Source organism: Arvicanthis niloticus, chromosome 22 (assembly GCF_011762505.2).
Source record: "Arvicanthis niloticus isolate mArvNil1 chromosome 22, mArvNil1.pat.X, whole genome shotgun sequence".
Taxonomy (NCBI): Eukaryota; Metazoa; Chordata; class Mammalia; order Rodentia; family Muridae; genus Arvicanthis; species Arvicanthis niloticus.
Genome location: NC_133429.1, coordinates 38,694,260 through 38,716,576, shown reverse-complemented (window position 1 = coordinate 38,716,576; position 22,317 = coordinate 38,694,260). Strand labels below are relative to the sequence as shown.

The window sequence follows — 22,317 nt, the reverse complement described above, 5'->3', positions numbered from 1 at the left end:
TTAGAAGTCAGGCAGCTTCGGTAACAGGGCTTGCAACCGTCCTAAACCCATGGCTTCTTGTGGTGTGGGTTGTGACTCTGGGGTTGTTTGCTCTTAGTCACCGTGTCCCACCAGTTCATGCTTGAAGGATTACCAGGTCTTAATTACTGCTCTGCCACTTCATCTGTAGGTCGTAATGCTGAAAAATTGTTTTTAATTTAGCTTTTACGAGATCGTTATATGAGAGTAATATGTAATTCTTATGTCACCAGAGGGTTTTAAATAAAATATTCAGTGAGTATCTACTTTGCAAGCTAGTGGGGGTTAAAGGAAGCTATAAAAAGTTGAAGATAGAAACTTAAGATGTTCCTATATACTATATAATATGACCTTCAAAACTTAGAGGGGGGCTGGGATATAACTCAGTGGTAGAGGGGTTTGTTTAGGCTGTGTGGCTTCAAGCTCAGTCTTTAGGATGCAAAACACAACGGCCTCTGCCAAAACAAAAGCAATTTAGAAGGATATATATATATATATATATATATATGTATAATATATGTGTATATATCACATATATGTATGTGAAAAATCTATATACATTTTGTTGAATGTATGGTACTTGGGTAGGTACAGATGTGGGTGAAGTCAATGACAGAAAGTTATAAGAATGTTGTTCGGGAAGATTCACTTTAAAGCTAAACATTTGGCCAGTACAATGCCGGTCAGCAAAGTTTGCTACTGTATCTACTTGATACCTCAAAAGTCAAATCTCAGGGTTTTGGAAAACTCATTTAACTAGTTTCTCTTGTTGCAATGTCAGGGCACGCTAGAGAGGCTTCTATAGCTCTGTAGGCTTGGATAGGACTTACATGTAACCTTCCTTCCCTTGCTTAGATAATGCTGAAAACTTACTTATACTGTACCCTTTATTTATTTATTTTGATATCTGCTCTGCATGTATACTTTTATTTTTTTCTTTTCTTTGTTTTTGTTTCTTTGAGACTGAGTTTCCATGTGCTGGGCACTGGCTTTGTAAATCAGCACAGAGATCAGCCTGCCTCTGCCTGGGGAGCGTGAGACTCAAAAAGTCGCGTGTTGTGAGCTGGATACGTGCTTGGAAAGGCAGGTCTGTGAGCTCTTGGACTGCAGGCTTTACTTTATCTTAACTCAATTTATAGCTTAGCATTGGGTTTGGTACCCAGGAGGGATTGTGTTAGATAATCCATTGAAATTGAGCTGCCAGCAGAAATTGATGTGAAGTGTTCAGAATGAGAGTTGAGGGGTCTCAGGGGTAGAGGGGTGCTTTTGGCAGCCCCAGTTATCCAGCAGTTGCCCCCTCCCACTCCCACTTTCTCTTTCCCCATAGAGCTGAAGGAGGTAGTTACTACACTTAAATTGTATATAGACCTACATAGACTGACATCTGGATTTGGGAACATGGCTCGATAGCTATAGCCACAGACCAAGACGACTTAGAGGAGGAAGAGAAAGGTTAGCAGAATGGCCGAAGTTTATGAGAGATTCGTTGCTTGTAGTTAGTTAACAAAGATCAGTGTTTTAAGTTTCTACACTAACTGGGAAAAGGGAAACCTTTGTTCTTCTGAGCCTAACCTAGTTCCCTGATGTTGCCACAAATGGTAGATTTAATTCATTTTTAGTGGCTGAGTAAGACACAGGAAATACTGACTTCAGTAAAATCAGGCTGCTGTTTACTTGCTGTGCCTTACGCAGTCCCGTAAGGATTGTTGTGGAGAAGTCAGTAAAGCGCTTGCCTGAGTTTGATCTCCAGAACCATGTAAGAAACTGTGTAGTAGTTATTTTATGTTGCTGCGTCACCACAACCAAAGCAGGTTATAGTTGAGTTTACTTTGGATTCTACTTCCAGCAGACTAGGGATCTATATTGGTAGGGACAGTATGACAGCAGGCACCAGAGCAGGAAGCTGAGATCTCCCATCTTTGACCACAGGCATGAAGCAGAGAGTGTGTACTGGACATTGGTTGAGGATGTGCTCCCGACCCTAAACCCCAGTTAAGCACAGTGTCCCAGCAGGGCGAATGTTGACTGAGTAGCAACACCAGGGGTATTGTCCTCTAGTCCTTACATGCACAAGGACACACACACACACACACACACACACACACACACACACACACACACTATGGCAACTCTAAAGGCAAAAAAAAGTCAACAGAGTAGGAAATTCAGGAGGACATGACTACAGCAACCAAGAAGAGGAGGAGGAGAGGACACAAAAGCAGTGACCAGCTTTGGTGACCACACCTTCGTTAGAGGAAAGTTCTGTTTGTGTTTTTTAGAAATTAACAAGAGTTCAGATGTTCACATTTTTCTTTGTGGATGTTCATCACCTCTTAGGGTTGGTGTGGTTAGAGACCTTAGAAATCTTTTGTCCTGGCTTTGTCCGCTGTGTCTTTAGTGTAGTGGAGTCAGTTAGAACCAGACACACCAAGGGCTTGCATCATCTTATTTGACCTTGACTAATGAACGTCGCTGTGTCTTTTCCAGTAAAATAAGGATTGGGACCCTTTTAAAGGGAGGCTGTGATGCTCAGTCAGGTTGTGTGTGTATGCAGATGAAAATAAACTCCCGTTCTAGATATTCCCAGGATATGACCTTGGCATTGATCTAACCTTTATAGTGTATGTAGCCCTCTGTGGTAGCCATTTCAGCCAGTTGCCTCCAGTTAAAGCCGTTACTACCTTGAAGTCCTTTTTCCTAATGGATGTGTTATAGGTTGGCTACGCTTTCCAGCTGCAGGGCTGACTCTTGAGGATAAACACAAGCAACCTTTTCATGTTAAGTGAACCATTTAACGCCCCTTAGATGCCATCCCAGCTTGGCTTCTGTCCCTCTGTCCTTAGCTGCTTCCCTTCCTGTTAGACCCTTACTCCCTGAGCGTCCTGTCTTATTTCTCTGCCTTGTCAGTCTTGTGGATTCCTATATAGCATTTACCACATAAGTTATAGTTTACTCTCCTTGCAAAAAGTGCTTCCCCTCTCCCCTCATTGCCTGTGCCTGCAGGGTAATCACTGGCTCTGACAGCCACAGGTCGTCTGTTGAGTCTGCCTTCTGTTCCATTCTTAGACCTTGGCCTCAGGATGTACCTGAGGCTGAAGCTGGTGGCCATCCTTGTGTACATACTGGAAGTCGTTGGATGGAGGTGTTGAAGGAAGTGGACTAATAGGTGGGATTTGTAACACTTCAATTTATGATACACTCTTGAAGTAGCAAACTAATTTTTACTGTCAGGAGACATTCTTTAAAAAGTCACACTAACTCAGAAAGTCATCTGAGAATTAAAAGAATACCTTGTCAGGTGTGGTAGCACACTCCCTTAATTCCAGCATTCTAGAAGCAGAGGTAGGTGGAACTCTTGAGTTCAAGACCAGACTGGTCTACATAGAAATTCTAGGTCAGCAAGGGCTACCTAGTGAGTGAGACCTTGTCAAAAAAAAAAAAAAAAAAAAAAAAAAAAAGCAAGCATCTGTGTGGGTGGGGATATATGGCTCTTCCTTCTAGCCCTTACTGCGTCTTTCAGTGGCTGGTAAATAATGAATTGAAAGAAGAAAATAATACTTATAATCCCTTTTGGTGTTTTGAGGCAAGGGCTCACTCTATAGCCTGGATTAGCCTGAAGCTTTTGTAAATTGACCTCTGACCTCTTACACTCTCAGGATTGCACACACTCACATCATTCACAGTTATAATAACAATTTTTTAAAAAAATTAAGGGCTGGAGAGATGGCTCAAAGGTTAAGAGCACTGGCTGCTCTTCCGGAGGTCCTGAGTTCAAGTCCCAGCAACTCCATGGTGGCTAATAACCATCTGTAATGAGATCTGGTGCCCTCTTCTGTCCTGCAGGTGTACATGCAAGTAGAACACTATACATAAATAAATAAATTATATATATATATATATATATATATATATATATATATATATATATATATATTTATTTAAAAAACCTAGAAAAAAAAAACTGAGATCCGTAGCTTTCCTGTTCAGGCATTAATGTTTCTCCTCTGGTGCCATATAACCTTTGCTTATTTCTGAAGTGTAGTTGTTGATTTGAAAATGTTTTTTTTTTTTTTTCTACTTCTCACTTGTCAAGAGAAGTCAGATCAGGAATATACTGTTAATGGGAAAGTGTCTGTGTGTGTTTAAGTTTCACTTGGACTATTAATATGTATCGAGTTTGTAGCTGTCATTTAAGTCATTTGTATGTATTGTATTGATGTACTCAGATCCTTTTTTTTTTTTTTAAAAAAAAAAGACTGGGTTTTCTTATGTAGCCCAGGCTGGCCTCAAACTGAAGATTCTCCAGCTCTAGCCAGAATGCTGGGATTACAGGTGTGTGTTAGCATGTCCAACTTCTAAGATACTTCATGGAAAATATTTTACCAATAACTCTTAACCTGATGATTTGAGTTATCTTAGTGATACTTTGGTTTTCTTTTAACTGTGGATTTTACTTAGAAAAATGTCATTTTTGTAAGAAGTTTGGCTTTTGCTAGACATCATTTAATCAGTTAATACATGGGAATGTCTTAATTTCCCTGTTAACTTTCAGCAGAGGTTGGCTGCTGCTCCCGGAGTGGAAATACTGACTTCTAGATGGAAACAGTACCTCCAAGAGTGTAATAGTGTTCAGAACATTTTGTTCTGATCAATTTTTCCTTGATTAGAAATCAGCTTTTGCCTGCCTGCTCGCAGATCCATGTGCTACATGCATGCAGTGCCCTCAGAGGCCAGAAGGTGGTGTCAGAGCTCCTGGATGGAGTAACAGAAGGTTGTAAGAACCATGCGGGTGTTTGAAAGCAGACCCAGGTCCTCTGCAAAGCAGCAGGCCCTCTGTATCCCAGAGCTAAGTTACTCCTAAGGTGACTTGACTTTAAACTGTCGAAGTGTATCAGCAGAGCAGAGGCGTCGCAGGCAGGCACACTCCTCAGGGTGGTTTTCCGACCTTTCCTGGCTCTCAGTTTTCATCTGTTGAGGTAGAAGCCAGGGTAGAGATGTGAGATCCTGACATGCGTGGCATTGTTCTGGTAATTTAACAGAAGCAGAGTCAGCGCCCCTCCTCTGTCTCTTACATGGATTAGCCCTTGCATTTGTTTCTCATGAGTGTTTGAGTTCATACCTTGAACACCTGGGCATCCTGCCTAGACCTTTGTCTTCCTATGGTTTTTCTTAGCATGGCTGGGGTGGGGGAGGGCTTTCACTCTTATATGTGGATGCCTTTGGTTTCTTTGTCCTTCCTGTTCTTTCTCCCCGTCCCCCCCACCCGTGTGTGTGTGTGTGTGTGTGTGTGTGTGTGTGTGTGTAGAGGCCACAAGTGGATCTTGGATGTGACTCAGGTACCATCCACCTTGTTCTTTGAAACAGAGTCTCTCATTAGTGTGGCTTTGCCCTGCAGGCTAGGCTGCTTGCCTGGGGTGGGGGTTATAGGGAGCTCCAGGGGAGAGCCCCAGGAGTCCTCTTGTCTCCCCCTCCCCCCACCTGTGTGGGAATACACACACCAGCACATCCCGCTTTTCCCATCTCCCATCGATTCTGGGACCGAGCTCTTTACTGACTGACCCTTTTCCAGCCCTGCCCTCTGTGTCTTCTGTGGCATTTAGGACACACTGAAGACATACAGGGATCAATTCATTATTTTTAAAACTGGTAAATAAAAGGAAAAAATCAATTTATCCCTACATTTTGGTATGTAATATACCTGGCTTAGGTCATGAGGAAAATATTTAAAGAAACCATTTTAATAAATATAAATTCACTGGGTCTAGACAAGGCTCACAATAGCTACTAAGATTACAACAGAGACAAGGGCATCAGGATCTTTGTTGGACCAAAAGATCCAAAACCAGGGGATGTGCTCCTGCAGAAACACAGATGGGGATTTGCTGCAAAACATGAGGTTTAATGATAATAACCAGTGCACTGGGGCTCCCTTACACGCAGGCAAGAGGAACCCCGAGCCAAAGCTGGGAGAAGTTTTTATACAGAGTTCACGAGGGCAGCCACAAAGGCTGACCTTCCCAGGTCCGGTCTCTAGGTGACTCAGATTTGCACATTATTTTTATGACAGTGAGTGTTAACTAAGTGGCTTCCATAAGCCCAGGTTTATTACTTAAGGGTCTGGCTTCCTGACCGCCTCCCATCCTGCGCCCCTCTCCTGGAATGTGTCTACATGCTCTGAGCCTTCCTCACCAGCAGGTGGGTTCCCTCCCCTATGGTCTGAGGAATGATAATTAGCCTCTCCCTTCTTCCTCTGAATATTAATCCAGCAAGTATCCTCTGACTAAGGAATGTGCTCCTTCTGGGATGTGTCCTGGGACAGTGGGGTTTTTCAATTTTAAGTTTGGACTGAGACCTGAAATCCTACATCTTCAGTCAGCGAGGGGCAATGTAGTTCTGAAACTGTCTAGCAGATCTACCACAACAGGGAAGAACTGGAGTTCTTAATTTAAGGACTCTTTAAGATTTAACTTTTTTGTATTTTTATTAAACCTTTGTCTTATCCAAAAACATCTTGGCCACAAATGTCATTAGGATAACTTACTTGCTTGATTTTATATGTATATAGTTTTAGAATAAAAACATCAATATTACTGCTAATCTGATCACTGGAAATAGCTGATTGTATTTTCACTACCCTTGTTCTTAGAAAGCATTGTTAGGATTTACTTTCTTGTTTTAAAATCACATTTTTATGATTAGGCCACCATCTTTATGTTAGGCATTTTTACTTTCAGAGATTAAAAAGTTAATATATGGTTTCCTGTAACTTTAAATTTTTTTCAAACCTTATTTTTAATGATGGTTCTTAAATGCTTTAACTCCTTTGTAGCCCACCACTCACCAGAGGTAGTGGAAAAGGAAGTGGACCTGTTCCCCTGTTTAAAAAGGTTCTTTGGGACAACTTCCATCTGTGTTGTCTGGAAATTGGCAGTTCAGTTCACAGATTAGCAGTGGCAGCTCCATTGATTTACAAATACTTCACAGATACACCAGCAGTCCAGTTGGGTAAAGCTGGGATAACAAACTCGAATCAGCAGTGGTGGCACTGCTAGCAGAGACAGCCAGGCCTCAGCACAAGTCAGCAGGAGGGACCAGGAGGGATACCAGGAGAAGCTCTCAGCCTTGCCTCTCTCGCGGAAGTGAAGGTGAGCAAAGATGCTAGACCCACAGGCGTCCCACAGCTAGCTGTACCAGCAAGCCCAGCTCTGTCTCTGTCACTTCGTGGAGACCTATTTATATCCTCCAAACATCACGGTGTCCTCCACGTGCATCCAGTCAACCTGAGTCTGTGGAAGCAGCAAGAAACTGCAGCACACCACCAGAAGTTTCTCTCTGTGGAGTCCTGACAAATGCAGCACAACCACACAATGCAAGGTGGACCAATACATATGTGTTGTTAGCAAAGAATCCTTCATCACGTGTCCTTTCATATGCTTGCTTTATCAAAACATCCTTTAACTTGTCTGCTTCAGCGAAACGTTCCTTCACGAGTCTACCTGGCCTTTCACATCCGTGTCCACTTTAACGAAATGTTCCTTCTTGTGTTTGCCCCAGCAAAACACCATCCAACCGACTTTCCAGAGATCCTCAGGTTTCCCCTTCAGTTTCCAGTTCCAGTTCAAACCTGTCGAAATTCAGTGAGACAAGTCTGGCCTCCCACTAGAGAGAACGGTTTTGGTCCTATTTGTAGTGCAGCCCTCCAGTTCTGACTACACTTGTGTGTTTCACAGTGTATGTGTGTATGCTGTAACACAGTTGTGTATAGTTCACGTACACATAATAAGTTTGTGCTTTTCCTCCCTAGCCTAGATTTAGAAGTGGCTCAAGCAGCAGTGAGCAAACCTGACTAGTCTCTGTTGGGTCCCAGCTCCCCACAGCATGGTAGAAGCTGTCTCCTGACCTCCACATGTGTGCAGTGGTAAACGTTTTTAAAAAGTAGCTTCCTATATGCAGCTCTACTTCCTGTTTTAAATTTACCAGCATATCACAAGGTCATTCACAGCCGTGTGTAGATACTAAGTATCTTTTTGTACTGAGTTATGAGGCTGTCCTCACCTCACAAAGTCAGTCTTCCGCTCTTACAAATGATGCATTTATCTTCTTTTGTCTTTCCAGTTTCCCTGTTTATCCTGGAGCTGCAGCCCTAAGAGCATGCTGGGTCACATGCCGCACGAACCTGTCATTTTTCTAGGTATTGCAACCGTTTCTTCCAGAAGATCTATCTCATTTTGCATTATTAAGATTAATTTGTATTATTATCAAGATGCTGTTATATGTTGCGATTTGGTGAGCCTTTAAGGTATACAAAGTTGAGTTAGACACATGTGGGATAGAAGGAAGGATTGTAGTTACTGACAAAGCGTCAGTTTAATACAGGCTGCCATTGCTCTTGGTTGACCGCCAGAACTAGGTAGCAAGAGCCCTGGGCTGAAGGAAGACACCACACACTGGATATAGGACAGAGAAAGCAGGCTGGCTCCGAGCTAGAGAGACAGCAGCATCCTTCCTGCTGGCTAGTGTTGTTCATAGTGTCAGACGGTACAGTCTCCTGGGGGAAAGGAGAGGGGGAAAAAGTCAAAGGTCTGAACCAGCTGTGGATCCTGCAGGCTACAGTTCTGACCTATAAATCAGGTCATGCCCACTGGTGTGGCAGCAGCAAGTGTTGTGGGTAACCAGTCTCCTCTGAGTGGATTCGAGGACTGCTCCCTGGTGAGAAAAATGATGGATACTGTAAACATGGTCACAAAGCTATAGTTGGGGACGTTACAGGTCCTAGCAGAGAACATAGTCCTGACATTTTGCTAAGTGGGAAGTGCAGCCAACTGCCTCCTAAATATTTGTGTTGATAACCATAGCAAGTGCGGCTCCCTGTGTGGGTCAGAGAAACAGTAGTTAGCACGCAGACTCGTAAGTGCTCAGAGTGCTCGCAGTAGGGCCATCCGGGGTGGAGAGGCCCGCCAGATGCTGCTCGCCAGATGCTGCTCTCCGGATCCGGGGTCCGGGCTGTCACAGTGCTGGGCGCAGCAGCTGTGGCTACCTGCATAAGACAAGACCTGCACAAGATAGGAGGGCTGGGATAGGAGGGGCTGGTTGGGAAGAGAAAAGCCTGAGGGAAGTGGGAGAGGGATGAGGGGCGGTAACAGGCGGATGAGCTAACGGTCTGTATATACACGAGGTCTTCTATACATACAAGAGATAGAACGTCAGTTTACTGTGAACACAGTTTAGAGGGTTTTTAACCTTATCATGAATTAATTAGTGAACTATAATCACAGGAAAATGAAATATATACTTTTATTATAACCTCTCTGGCTGTATTTTGTGTGTGAAATATGTAAAAAATGAAAATGGTTATTTTTGATAAAAAACAAATTATAGGAGGTATTATCTGAGCTTTCATTTAGCAAAGTAAATATTTTTGCATTGAATTAAACTTTGAGGGCTGAAATTGCCATTTGCTGTTAATACATGTGTTAGTAAATTCACTTACTTGGAAGTTGGGCATTTAGGGTTAGTTGGTGAAATGGTGACTCACAGTGGCCGCGCGGTCGTCTGTAACCTGAGCGAGTGTTAATGTTGTGTCTACTGTCTTCTTCCTGGACTTTGTGCACTGTTTATTCTCTACTAGATATTCTTTTTAAGGCTTTTTGTTGGCAATAGGGGATATTTAAAGTTTTCAGTTTATGAGTGCATGAATATTTTTGTATTTTGTGGAAGAAGTGATGTACTTAGCTGGTGTTTGGATTTGAAGCTCGGAGAAGAATCATTCAGTCATCCAAGAGCTGCTGTAGGAAGGATTGGAAGGGGAGTCTGGACTTTTCCTTGTAGGAAAAAAAAATATGAAAGAATGGTTTATAAGATTCTTAGTTAACACTAAGAACAACTTGAGAGAGACATGTTTTATATTTTTTGTATAAACTTTGTAAAATGATTAAACAATGCTGTACAAAGTATTTTTCTGCTGATGTAGAAATCAAAGTGTACTTGTTCATTAACGCTGTGAAATAAGTATTTCACAGGAGCATGGTGCTTTCGAGTGCCTTAAGGACCTGTCTTCTTCAGTGCTCACCACAGGCAGGCGACGGGAAGAGTTAGGCCGTCCCGTCATTTGGGGTAGGGAAGTGAAGCGTATAGCCTGGGACTGGATCCTGTTCCCAACCCGTAAAGATGAGTCTTGGAGCAGCCGGTGATGCTGAGTGGGGCATCATTGCCTGTGGTGCTGATTTTGATCAGCTGTCACCACCTAGCGTTTGATCATGATGTTATGATTAGCTGGAAGAGTGTCCTTGGGCTTAGCTGTGTATAAGTCCATGTGTCTGTGTACATACAATGGCTTGAAACATTCTTGGTGGCTCAGAAATGTTAACACCAGATAATGGGCACTGTTTCATAGGAGCCGAAGTTCTTACGGAATTTGAAATTATTTCAAGATGAAAGACCGCTGGTTTGTCCAAAGTGGCCGCAGAGGGGTGGAATAGTTAGGTGAACCTAAGGCTCTCTTGTCCTAAATGCGTGTGTCCTTGTCTTTACTGTCCTTTCTGCTGTTTCTAACCAAGATTATAGATGAAATATATATTATATAGATGAAATTAAGAAAGCTTTTCTTCCTTCCTCATGCCTTTCAATTGTACTAACTGCGGCAACATTTCTGCATTTCCACATCTCTCCCAAATCACTTCCGTGTAATATTTTACCATGAGATCACTTTGTAAATGTTACACAGTTAGACCTTTTTTGTTGTTGTTTGGTTTTTTTAACTGTATTTTATTGTAAGCTTCTGCTTTATATGGATTCTTTTACAGCTTATGTATTTTGATTTCGTTTTGAAGTAACTCCCCCCAAATAACCATACTCTTTTGTGTTTAGCTTAGGCTGTCTTATGATGATGCCTTTGCTATGGCTAACGACCCCTTGGAAGGCTTCCATGAAGTGAACCTTGCTTCGCCCACTTCTCCGGACCTGCTTGGTGTGTGTGACCCGGGAGCCCAAGAGCAGACTACCTCCCCGAGCGTCATCTACCGACCGCACCCTTCGACGTTCTGCGCTGCGCCCATCCAGGCCAATGCCTTAGATCTTTCTGATCTTCCTACACAACCCGTGTACTCATCCCCGAGACATCTAAACTGTGCAGAAACATCTAATATCAGGTAGGAGATTACCAGCTCACTTACTTTGGGTTTGTTATTTTTAAGAGTTGGCTTGCTTGTCTTAAATTACTCTTTTTAGAAAATTGTAATACTATAAATTTGCCCGTGTAGAATGATGCATTTCAATCCTTAGACCAGGAATTGGCAAGTTTACACAGATGACCAAACCCCAAAATGTTTTAGGTTTAGCCTGTTGCAGGGTATATGATCACACTGTGAACCCCGAGATTGTGTTACTGACTGAAAAAGTGTGTTTCTAGTTGTGGTTGGGTCAGCCCTAGCATTTACCTTCAATCCCAGTACTTGGGAGGTGCACTCCTTTAATCCCAAACAATGAGTAAAGTTAGTTTGTTGAAGGAAGCATCAGTGTTTGGAAGTGATGTCTAATTTAGTGGCCACAAAGTGACAAATCAGAGAAAGATTTGACAGAATAGAATATGCCCAACTCTGAGAAGAGAGAGGAAAGGGAAGCTACTTGGGGGCAGTGCAGAGGGAGAGAGGAGGCGGGTTTACTGGGACAGTTGTATAGAGACAGGTTACAGAGAGAGCTAGCTAGATACAGTTGAAGGCAGAACAAGCCAGAGGATGAGAAGGAGCCCGAAGATTAGAACAAACTGCCAGAGTTAGTTTGAGGCCAAGCAGAGCCATTCAGGAGTAGACAAGAGAAGTCAGATTGAGTCAGTTAGCATGGAGAAGAGTTTTGAGCCAGGACAGCTGAGTTGACCAGCCAGCCAGAGTACAGAAAGAAGTAGCAAGGATGAGCTTATTCAGCAGAAAGTCTCAGAGGCTGGAACGTTCTAGGCCTAGGTTTAGATTGTATGGAAACTAGAAGCTTCTGGGACTAGGCCTAGCTTAGCAGACTGAGGCAGTAACCCTCAGAGGGGACATTAATTACAGACAGATAGAAGTTACTTCTATGGTAGCAGGCCATAGAGTTTGGTTTTTGGTTTTTTTTTTTTTTTAAGATTTTATTTGCTTTTATGTTTTGTATATGGTTGTTTAGCTTGCATGTATATTAGTGTACCACATGTGTGTGGTACCTGTGGAGGCAAGAAGAAGGCATCGCATCCCCTGGAACTGAGTCACAGATGACCACCACACAGATGCTGTGTCCTGTGTAAGAAGAGCTGGTGCTCTTACCCACCGAGCCACCGCTCCAGCCCTGGCCTTACAGAGTTTGTTCCAACTCCTGATTATTTTTGTGGTGGTGTAAAAGCAGCCACAGACAGACACATGTAAATGTGTAAGTACGGCTGTTCCAATAAAACTTGTGGCCACAGAAATTTCATACAAGTTCTACAGGTCCTTCAGTGTTACTGATTTCCAGTCATCTGTTTCTGGCTTGTGGGCCTTAGGAAAACAGGTAGAGACCTGACTTAGCCTTTAGGCTGCGACCCTTGACTCCCATCCTTGAGAAGTAGAGAGTAGTAGCACTTTCCGTGGCGATGCTGGTGTTTCTGTGGTGTGCAGTGTAAGTGATAGCCATCAGCCTTGTGGCTGTTGAACACTTGAAGTCCCAGGTATGGGGACCTGCTGTAATGAGGTACAGATTGCAGAGGTCACTGGAGCTGGTTCACCGCAAGCCTTCTGAGCTTCCTCTCCTTACAGCGTTCACGTTCCGGACCCAGCATCGTCGGTAGCCTCTGCGGTGGCAGCAGGGCTCACGAAGTTCACCTCAAGGAAGGACAGCTGTAATGCAGAGAGGGAGTTTCTGCAGGGTGCCACCATCACTGAGGCCTCTGCTGGCAACGATGACATCTTTGGGTTGAGCACGGATAGCCTGTCCCGTTTACGAAGCCCATCTGTTCTGGAAGTTAGAGAGAAGGGCTATGAAAGGTTAAAAGAAGAACTTGCAAAAGCTCAGAGGGTAAGAAACCCATGTTGTCCTTCCAGACAGTGTTAGAAGGGACTGCCGGGGATGGCAGCTGTGAGCAGCCTCACAGCCTGTCTTACTCGTCAGTGCTCAGCCTTGGGGGGCAGTGTCTGTGGGTCTGCGAGATTACCTGAGCAGAGAGAAGCTCTGCCTGGGAGTAGAACGGGAGGGACGAGATTCTGACGCTGTGGACTGACTGTTGTGTGTCTTTCTTTGTCCATAACACTGTTTCATGGGTTAAATCCCACATGTATTCCACGTGGTTGAATCATGTGATTGGCTTGGGAGTAACTTCCTAGAAGGCCACTAGTCTAGGTCGTTTTACTTGGAGGAACTGTTACAGTAATGTCGCCAGTTTTTCTCCTGCTAATTGTGAACATTGTCTGTATTTTATTTGGAGAATTTTCTTTCCTTGATAATTTCTATTTGTCTTCAAATTTGTCTTTTTATCCTCTACTCCAGCTAAAACAGAGCTGCAGAGAGAACTCTATAGCATTAGGAGACAGGGAACGTATGTATGTATGTATGTATGTATGTATGTATGTATTTATGTGTGTGTGGGGGAGGGGATGGTGCATCTGTTGTGTGTGCAGAGGCAGAAGACAGCATGGGATGTTTTCCTCTGTCACTCTGTCTGCTCCTTTGAGGAAGGGTCTCTCCTTGGATGTGTTTTCTTGTTTAGGCTAGAAGGTCTCAAGCACCACGGATCCTTCTGTGTTCTCTGCACTGGAGCTGCTGGGCTGTTAAAGACTTATGCTAGGATGCTAGACTCAGTTCATGTATGCTGGGATCGACTCTGGCCCTCACGACTGTACAGCAAACATTCTTAACTGTTGAACCCTCTCTCTAGCCTAGGAAAAGTCAGAAGTGAACAATGTTACTTCAGCCTAAAAATAAAAGTAGTGTTCAGACACAGTGAGCAGAAGACTGGGAATGGTATAGCCTGAGAGCAGTCAGTGACGCCAGCAAGAGAAATGGAAAAGGAATAACACAAATATGGATTCTTTAAAACATCAGTAAAACTGACAAACCTCTGGCAAGACTGACAGATTATCAATATTAAGAGTAAAAGAGGGACTGCTGACCCCACAGAGAGCAGAAGTGCCATTTATGAATGATTCCATGCACATACGTTTGCCAGTGTGGTCCAATCCTAATCTGTATTTTAACATTGAGGAGGTATGTCACGCACTATTTCTTTCATGCCTGACGACGTTCAGGCACGGGTCCACCCTCTAGCTACCGTGGCTGTTTCTCAAGAACATGCTTACTGATTTTTCATTTATTTATGTTTTTTGTTCCTGCATGCTTATCTCCTAGCTCCATTGAGAATCTCGGAAAGCTGTAGTTTGTCGTTTTTGGAGCTGTACTGAGGTAACTGAAGTGATTATGCTGTGCTGAGCGTGTACATGCACTGAACTTTATTAGGATGAGTATAATACAGTTTTAATATCAACGTGGGACTCAAGTCTTGAGGGGAAGTTGAATATGAAATGTTTTCTGAATTCTGATAACTTACGCGTCAGAATTATGCCATGGACCTTTTGTCTGCTGATAACTTAGCTGCCTCATGTCCATCCTTTTAACTTGTTAGTACTTTTCTGTTTAAAGTAAGTCCTGCTTCTTATCCTTTTTGCTGACATGTGCCTTTAACTGGTGTACTTGGGCTGTTTGTACTTAATGCAGTATCCCTAACATTTGGCTAGCCCCGTTCCCGTCTCCGTTCCCGTCTTACCGCTGTATTCCGCTGTTCTAGTTGGTCTCCTGTTTTACTCCTCCTTTTGTATTAATTCATTTTTGATCATTTCAGTCTTACTTTGGTTCACTGGCTACTTTTTGTTGAGTTAACTGAGTGGGTGGTTTACGGCTGACAGTGAAGTCCTTAACTGGTCACCTCTACCGCAGTGGAGCACGGCCTGCACACAGCGTGAGAATCTTAGACGTGTGTTTTCTCTTCACTTCCGGTTCTGGGCAGTGAACCTCATACACTTCCTTGTATATTTTAAATCTCACTGCACACTTTTACTTTGCATTAAATGCTTGATTATTTTAAAGAGCTTTATACATAGCTGTTGTTTCCAGTGTTTCTCTTGTTTTATGTATATCTAGATTTCTAACCGGCATTGTTTTCTATTTAAAGGGTACCATGACCATGTTTGTATATGATGTGACTACTTTCTTTTATATGTGAAAATGCCCCTTTTTACTGTAGTATTTTCTTTCCTTGGGTTCAGACTTAAAGGCTTATGTATGTATGCTCTCTGAGCATTGAAGGCTTTGCTTCGTGATCTTCCGGCAGGCACATCACTCTCACTGGAAGTCAGGGTCACTCCTGCTGTCTGCTGCTCTGTGTGTAGTGAGAATCTGCAAGTTCTGTGATTGTCCCTTCAGGGCTGTGTGGTGTGTGTGTGTGTGCATGCATGGATGTGTGCATGTGTGCATGTGCACACACATACTTCTGTACATTTTTTTGTCTTCATAAACTTTTGGACATCTTGGCTTCAGTTTCAAAAGTCTTTAATTCTCCGCTTTTGAACTTCTATTATATGTACATTAGACTGTGGGGTTCTATTCTTTTTTCATTTTTTTTTTTTTTTTTTAATTTTGCTGTTTGGGTTTCACCATGGATAGTTTCTCCTAGTTCCCAGAGCTGTTCTGTCTGTCTGCAGTATCTAACCTATTTTGGACTCTGTAGTTTTCATGTCCATAGTCTGAACCTTTTAAATAATTGTTTGCTTGTTGTCCACTCTTACTTCGAGCTTCTTGAGCGCATGTTTTAAACTTCCCAATGCTTCGTCTGCTCACAGGATGACCCAGGGCGCCCATCGCCTGCTTCCTACCTCTGGGTGATCACTGTCAGTGTTGACAAGTGCCCACTGGCTTGAGAATTGTTTCATGTACTTAGTCCTAGGTGTTCAGTTGTATCAGATGCTGGTAAGTTGGGCCTTGTTACCCTTCCTTGATGAGAACTGGAAGCGGTCCCCTTTACATTGCTGGTTTATGCACTTTCTCCGGTAACTCTTCTCTGAATCCTCCTTTCCCACATACACACGTCAGTTATCTTGAGCTTCACAAGGTAGAGTGTACATTTTGTTTATGATTGTATCTAAAGCATGTGACATATTCTTGCTGTATTCTGTTGATCGAGTGGATTTTGTATATGGGCATGCAGGCATACTGTTGTGTGAATAGGCACATATGCATAGTATACTAGCTAGGGTTATTGCTAGTTTCTTATGAGCAATACAGTGTATTAGAAACTTTGAGTTTCATCTTTTATATATGCAGTACTCTGAAGCAGAGGTACATAGTAGATAGACTTTCCTATGAAGTAATTAGTGCTTTGTGTTCTTCTGTATTGGGCTTTGTAATCTCGTATACAGAACAGCCTCGGTCCACCAGTGAAGCCACAGTGTTGGAACAGGCAGCCACGCGTGGGACTGAGTTGTGGGATGGCAGGGTTAGTGTGTGGTTTTGCAGTTGTCCGGCCTGCCTTCCCCAGGTTGTTACTGAGGATCAGCTCGGGCAGAGTAAGGGCTTTAGTATGTCGTTATTAAAATGTGGATTTCCATATCTCATCCCAGAGCTGCTAAAACAGGATGATTGTATTGAAGTCTAGAAATAGGCGTTTCCCACAGACTTCTCTGTTAATTGTTACAGTCACCAAGAACTCGAGCCCTTCTGGTGTGAAGTGTTACCTTCAGGTTTTATTCTTCCTGAGGAAAGAAATTGCTTAGGAAGTAGAGTGGGCAGGAAAGCTTGCAGCCAGAGGGAATCACTCAAGAATCATGCCCCATGTAGTTAGCATGACCCTACTATAATAGTTGGAGCTAGAAAAAGATAAATATTTACGAGGCTGTTTCATTAACAAGTATTTTTGACTGTGTAGTGTGCAGGAATAAACTAGACATGACCCTGTGTTTGTTTACTTTGGCAGGGTTTGGTGGTATATGTCTGTAATCTTAGCACTCAGAACCCTGAGGCAGGAGGATTGCTGTGAATTTGAGGTCAGTCTGGACTATATAGTGAATTACAGGCCACTCTGAACTAGAGTGAGGCCTTGTCTCAAAAAATAACCCACACTCAATTAAAAATGTTTAGTAGTTGGACAGGAAAGATGTAAGTGTGCCTCACTGACTCTGTGCTGTCTCCCCCAACATCTCTGAAGTTGACATGGTTTTTAACATAGTTACCAGGAAGACAGCAACAGGACAGTTGAGAGGCCTTCTTATGCTTCATCAGTGCTGCCCAGGCTATCCTAGTTGAGTGCTTTATTGTTGATTTTAATTACTAGGTGAAATACTTTCAAAAGTGTCTCCCTGTAATGAGGTAATGAAATGGAAACCCAGACTGACAGGATAAGAACCTGTTCTCTGTCAGCCTAAAGGAATTCTCAAGAACAGCAGCCCTAAGAAGGAAAGCAGCACTGAGTCACGTTTCACTAACAGCATTGTTCTTGCTGTGTATATGAAGTGTGTAGTAGATGAAAAGTTACGGAGTCCAGCTAGCTTCAAAATGTAGCTGAGCAGTAGTGATTACACTGTGTGCCCAGGCTCGGTGCTTCAGTCTCTAGCACCGGGGCAGGGGTCTGAGGTGTCAGCCCGTCCTGCGTGTGCGGCCCCAGCTACTTTGGGAGGAGGCTGAGCTGAGCTGCAGATGGACTTCTGGACCCCGAGAGTCCTGGGACCAGCTTGTGGCACATAGCAAGACCCCTTCTGAGAATACAGAGGAGATGAAGTCTTAGTGCTGTTGAAGGATGCTTGTCCTAGAGCCCTGATGTTCTCTTAGGTGTCCCTCACCTTCCTTCTCACATTCTCATTCTAAATCCATGTCACTGGCTAAAACATCAGAGGAATTACTGTGTCTCCAGGGGGTTTAAAACAAAACCTTAGCCACACTATACAAGTGGTGCACTCTGAATGGGAAACCTGAGGGTTGCTTCCTGGATTAGAATGCTGCAGTGACTCTGTTCTCTCTTTGGTGATTCCCCTTGGCTTTAAGATAAGTCCTGTTTCTTACTTTGCCTTTCAAGGCTGCTCCAAACAGGTCATCAACCTGTCTTTCTTTAGTTCCACCCTCCACCTCATCCTCTACTGAGAGACATACACCTTCTGTTTGGTACTCTTTAATTCTCTGACACACACCCGTCCTTACTTACAGATGCTCTTGTGAGTCTGCCTGAGAGCTCTTCAACCCTCAGTAGACTGGGACGTCGTGAAGACCACGCATTTGCTCTCAGCTCGTCCTCTGGCACCAGGACGATTGCCTGATTTACTAACATAAAGTTAGCGTTTGTTGGAGGAGGGAAGAGTGAATGACCGTGTTCCGTGCAGGGCACTGATGAGGAAGAGTGCAGATGTTAAAAGCACTCTCATGGGTACAGTACACGTCTCACCTCATTTGTGCTCCGCTGAGCTGCACCTGGAAGCAGACAAAACAAAGGTCATTTGTGGTGAAAGAGTTCAGATGGATTGGACCAGGCTGGGGGTGGGAGGGAGACTGGACAACTCTGAGAGGCAGAGCACAAGCTCTTGAGGGCCTTTGGTGCTTGAGTAGAGTCACGCTGCTGTGGTAGGTGGTCAGCAGCTGGTCTAGAGTTCTGTCTCAGTGAGTGACGGGCACACATGTGGCTCCATTTGTCAGGGAGCGGACCAGGAGTCTTCTGTCTTCCTGTTTGCGTTCGGTGTTCCATAGGAGCGTTTTGGTGCTCACTGGGATGGCTGTCCTCAGCCCTGCGAAGGATCCCTGTCATCCTGTCATCTCTGCTCATGTGCTTATGTCTAGGATGTAATGCAGCCCAAGGTGCAGTGTGCAGCTGCTTCAGATTGGCTTCTCACTGTGCTTCCTGCATGTCTCACAGCTGCATTGCTCCCCTCCCCTCCCCTGGGTGCTCCCCTCCTCTGTCTACCCTGGGTGCTCACTTCCTGTCTATCCTGGGTGCTCACCTCTGTCTACCCTGGGTGCTCACCTCTGTCTACCCTGGGTACTCCCCTCCCGTCCCCTAGGTGCTCACCTCCTCTGTCTACCCTGGGTGCTCCCCTCCTCTGTCTACCCTGGGTGCTTCCCTCCCCTCCCCTGGGTACTCCCCTCCCCTCCCCTCCCCTAGGTGCTTCCCTCCCCTCCCCTGGGTACTCCCCTCCCCTCCCCTGGGTGCTCCCCTCCTCTGTCTACCCTGGGTGCTCCCCTCCTCTGTCTACCCTGGGTGCTCCCCTCCCCTCCCCTGGGTACTCCCCTCCCCTGGGTACTCCCCTCCCCTCCCCTAGGTGCTCCCCTCCCCTCCCCTGGGTGCTCACCTCCTCTGTCTACCCTGGGTGCTCCCCTCCCCTCCCCTGGGTACTCCCCTCCCCTCCCTTGGGTGCTCCCCTCCCCTGGGTGCTCCCCTCCCCTCCCCTGGGTACTCCCCTCCCCTCCCCTGGGTGCTCCCCTCCCCTCCCCTGGGTACTCCCCTCCCCTCCCCTGGGTGCTCCCCTCCCCTTCCCTGGGTACTCCCCTCCCCTCCCCTGGGTGCTCACCTCCTCTCCCCTGGGTGCTCACCTCCTCTCCCCTGGGTGCCTACAGGATGGAACTGTTGGTTGTGCTTACCCACAGGCGAGGCCTGGGAAACCTTTCTGCCTTTCTCCGTTTTTCTCAGATATGTTCAGTTTTCTCCAAAGTTAGAGTCCTCATATTTAGAGGTATTTGTGATGAGTTGTGTTTCTGAGTCTCTCCCTCTGGTGACCAATCATTGAGGATACATTCTTATCCTGAGACTTGTGAGGTTCTCTTTACCAAGCCTTGATGAGACCGTCTAGCATTGCGTTCTGATATCTTAGGATATTTGGTTTTCGGAGTTGTTCTTGGGAGCTTAAACCCTAAGCTGCCACCAGTCACAGCATGACTCACTGCTACATTCTCGGGGACTGTGAGCGAGCTCCTTAAATCTGTGTTTGAAAGGTTAACGTCGGGTAACTGCAGCATAGAGAATCCAGCAGTTTGCTGCTTTAATAAAATAATTTTGTATGTGGGGTGTGTGTGTGTGTGCATCGTGCATGCCAATGTACACGCATATGCAAATGTATGGAGATCAGAGATCAATAGTGGGTGTCTCTTTAATTGCTCTCCTTATGTCTTATGAGTTGGAACAGGGTCTCTCACTGAGCTTGGAGCTCACCCATTTTGCAGGCTGGCTAGCCGTGGGTTCTGGGGATCTGCCTGTCTCTGCCTCCTCACCTGGGATTATAGGCGTGCACAGCTGTGCTTGGCTTTCTTACATGGGTTCTGGGTCCAGACCCAGATCTTTGTGCTTTTGTGGCAGGGACTTTACTGATATAAGCCATCTTCCCCTTTAAATAAACATTAGAAATTAATTAATTTCATTGTCATTAATAAGCAAAATTGAAAGAGGTACAAGCTTGGTGGAAATAAGTATGTTTAGAGAGAAGCTAAAGGGCAATAGTGATTGTATGCGTTCTGTTCACAGTCTTGGAATGTTTTATGGAAGAAATACAGTGTAACATGTTGGCTTAGTTGTAATTTTAGAGTTTGTAATTCGTTGTAATTCATTTTCAGTATAACATGTAGGAGATGGTATTAACATTTTATAATTTTATTAACTATTATATAACCTATTCAATTTCACTTCAGACTGAAGAGATCTAAAACAAAATTATCAATTTCTCATAGGAATTGAAGTTAAAAGATGAAGAATGTGAGAGACTTTCGAAAGTGCGAGATCAACTTGGGCAGGAGTTGGAAGAACTCACAGCTAGTTTATTTGAGGTTGGTCTGTTTACATCGTGGCCAAGAGCAACATCCGCATTGTATATGTTGGTAGAATTGGCTTGTGAAGGCATCTTGAGAAGGATATGGCTAGCTTCATGTGTGTTCCTAATACCTCTGAGCAAGACAGAGAACAAAATCTTTAAGGAAATGTAGTCTGTAATTTATAATAGTGTAAGGGGAGGTAGGCCCACTGTAGCTCATCAGTGGCCAGCAATTAACAATGTTTATATGAAGGGAAAGGTCAGGAACTTTAGTGTTAAAGTTTACCTTTTATTTAGGGCTACTTGGATTTTTATTTTTATTTTTAATTTTCTTTTATGATTGCAAACCCTTGAGGTGCATTCACTGCTGTGAGGTGATTTGAAGAACATGAGGTGGCCCATCTTCACCTGCAGCTTGCCTTCAGGACCAGAATTTCTACCCAGCTCTGCTTGGACAGAGACACGCCCAGTGGAGCATGTGTAGGACTGGCAGAGGTAGACCGAGATACTCAGTATTTTAAAGGACTGGGTCAGATGACACTGGAGGTTCCCACGTCCCAGGGCTGTAAGGGGGGTTAGCAAGCCAGCTGAGCCTGAGAAGCTGAAGAACCGTGTTTGGGGTCTGAAGAAAGAGCGGAGTGTCTTACTCACTGTAAGGTGGCTTTTGATGAACACAGCCTCCCCTGACGGCAGAGGTGACTTAGTGTCGTCTGCCTTGGAAGGTGCACCAACGTGTTAGTCTGATCCAGAACGCCATCACAGAAATCCTCAGGATACTGGGTGATAAAACATGAAACAGGTTCGTCCCCCAGATACTAACTAGGAAAGAAGAGTAGTTCTATTTTCCAAGTTTGTAAATTTGTACATGTGTCTAAGAGCAGATATCACAAGTGAGCACACGACAGCCTCAGGTGAAAACAGCTAAGTGGAGAAAAGGTAAAAATTTACTGTCACACACATAAATTATATGTAAAGTGTGACACTAATGTGTAGGTTAGAAATACATTTACATATTAAATATTGAATGATTACAACCACCGACGTTTGTTCTGGAAACACAGTAAGGAAAGAGTGAGCTCTGACACCCGTTACACAGTGCGTGGTAAGTGGAGGCAGGTGGGCATCACTCTGTTAAAAACAGTGTTCTAACGTGGGAACGTCTGGTTTGAAGAAACATACATTAGATACACAGAGGAGAGGAAAGAATCAAAACATGCCAGCATGTGCGCGCGCGCGCGCGCGCACACACACACACACACACACACACACACACACACACACCCATGCTCCCCCCCAAACCACAGTAAAAGAGAACTAGAGAAAAGAGGAACAAGGAAGCTATAGGACAAATGTACAACATGAGGAGAGTAAGCCTTTAATTACTTTAAATGTAAACAAACCAAATTTCCCAATCAAAAGGTACGTGGTAGATACAGCCTGTAGGCGAAGGGGTGGAGAAGTATTTCTGTGCATGAGGGTGGCTGTATTTGAATTGCACATAATAGACTTTCGGGCAAAACTATTGTTCAGAGATAAG

At 44.2% G+C, this 22,317-nt stretch overlaps 1 protein-coding gene across 9 annotated transcripts in view; it reads left to right on the top strand.

Annotated features, from left to right (window-relative positions):
* Positions 1-22,317, top strand: part of Rab3ip (RAB3A interacting protein) — a 44,879-nt gene that overhangs the window by 2,404 nt on the left and 20,158 nt on the right. For 4 of the 9 annotated variants that reach the window (XM_076920285.1, XM_076920286.1, XM_076920279.1 and 1 more), the window contains 4 exons: positions 8,134-8,209; positions 10,885-11,165; positions 12,774-13,032; positions 20,701-20,796. In XM_076920285.1, coding sequence (XP_076776400.1) covers positions 10,915-11,165; positions 12,774-13,032; positions 20,701-20,796 — 606 coding nt within the window. In that variant the 5' untranslated portion in view covers positions 8,134-8,209; positions 10,885-10,914. Of the gene's footprint in view, positions 1-3,084; positions 3,185-7,002; positions 7,164-8,133; positions 8,210-10,884; positions 11,166-12,773; positions 13,033-14,358; positions 14,413-20,700; positions 20,797-22,317 lie in introns of those variants that run through there. The other 5 variants (XM_076920283.1, XM_076920281.1, XM_076920280.1 and 2 more) reach the window with 4 other exon arrangements.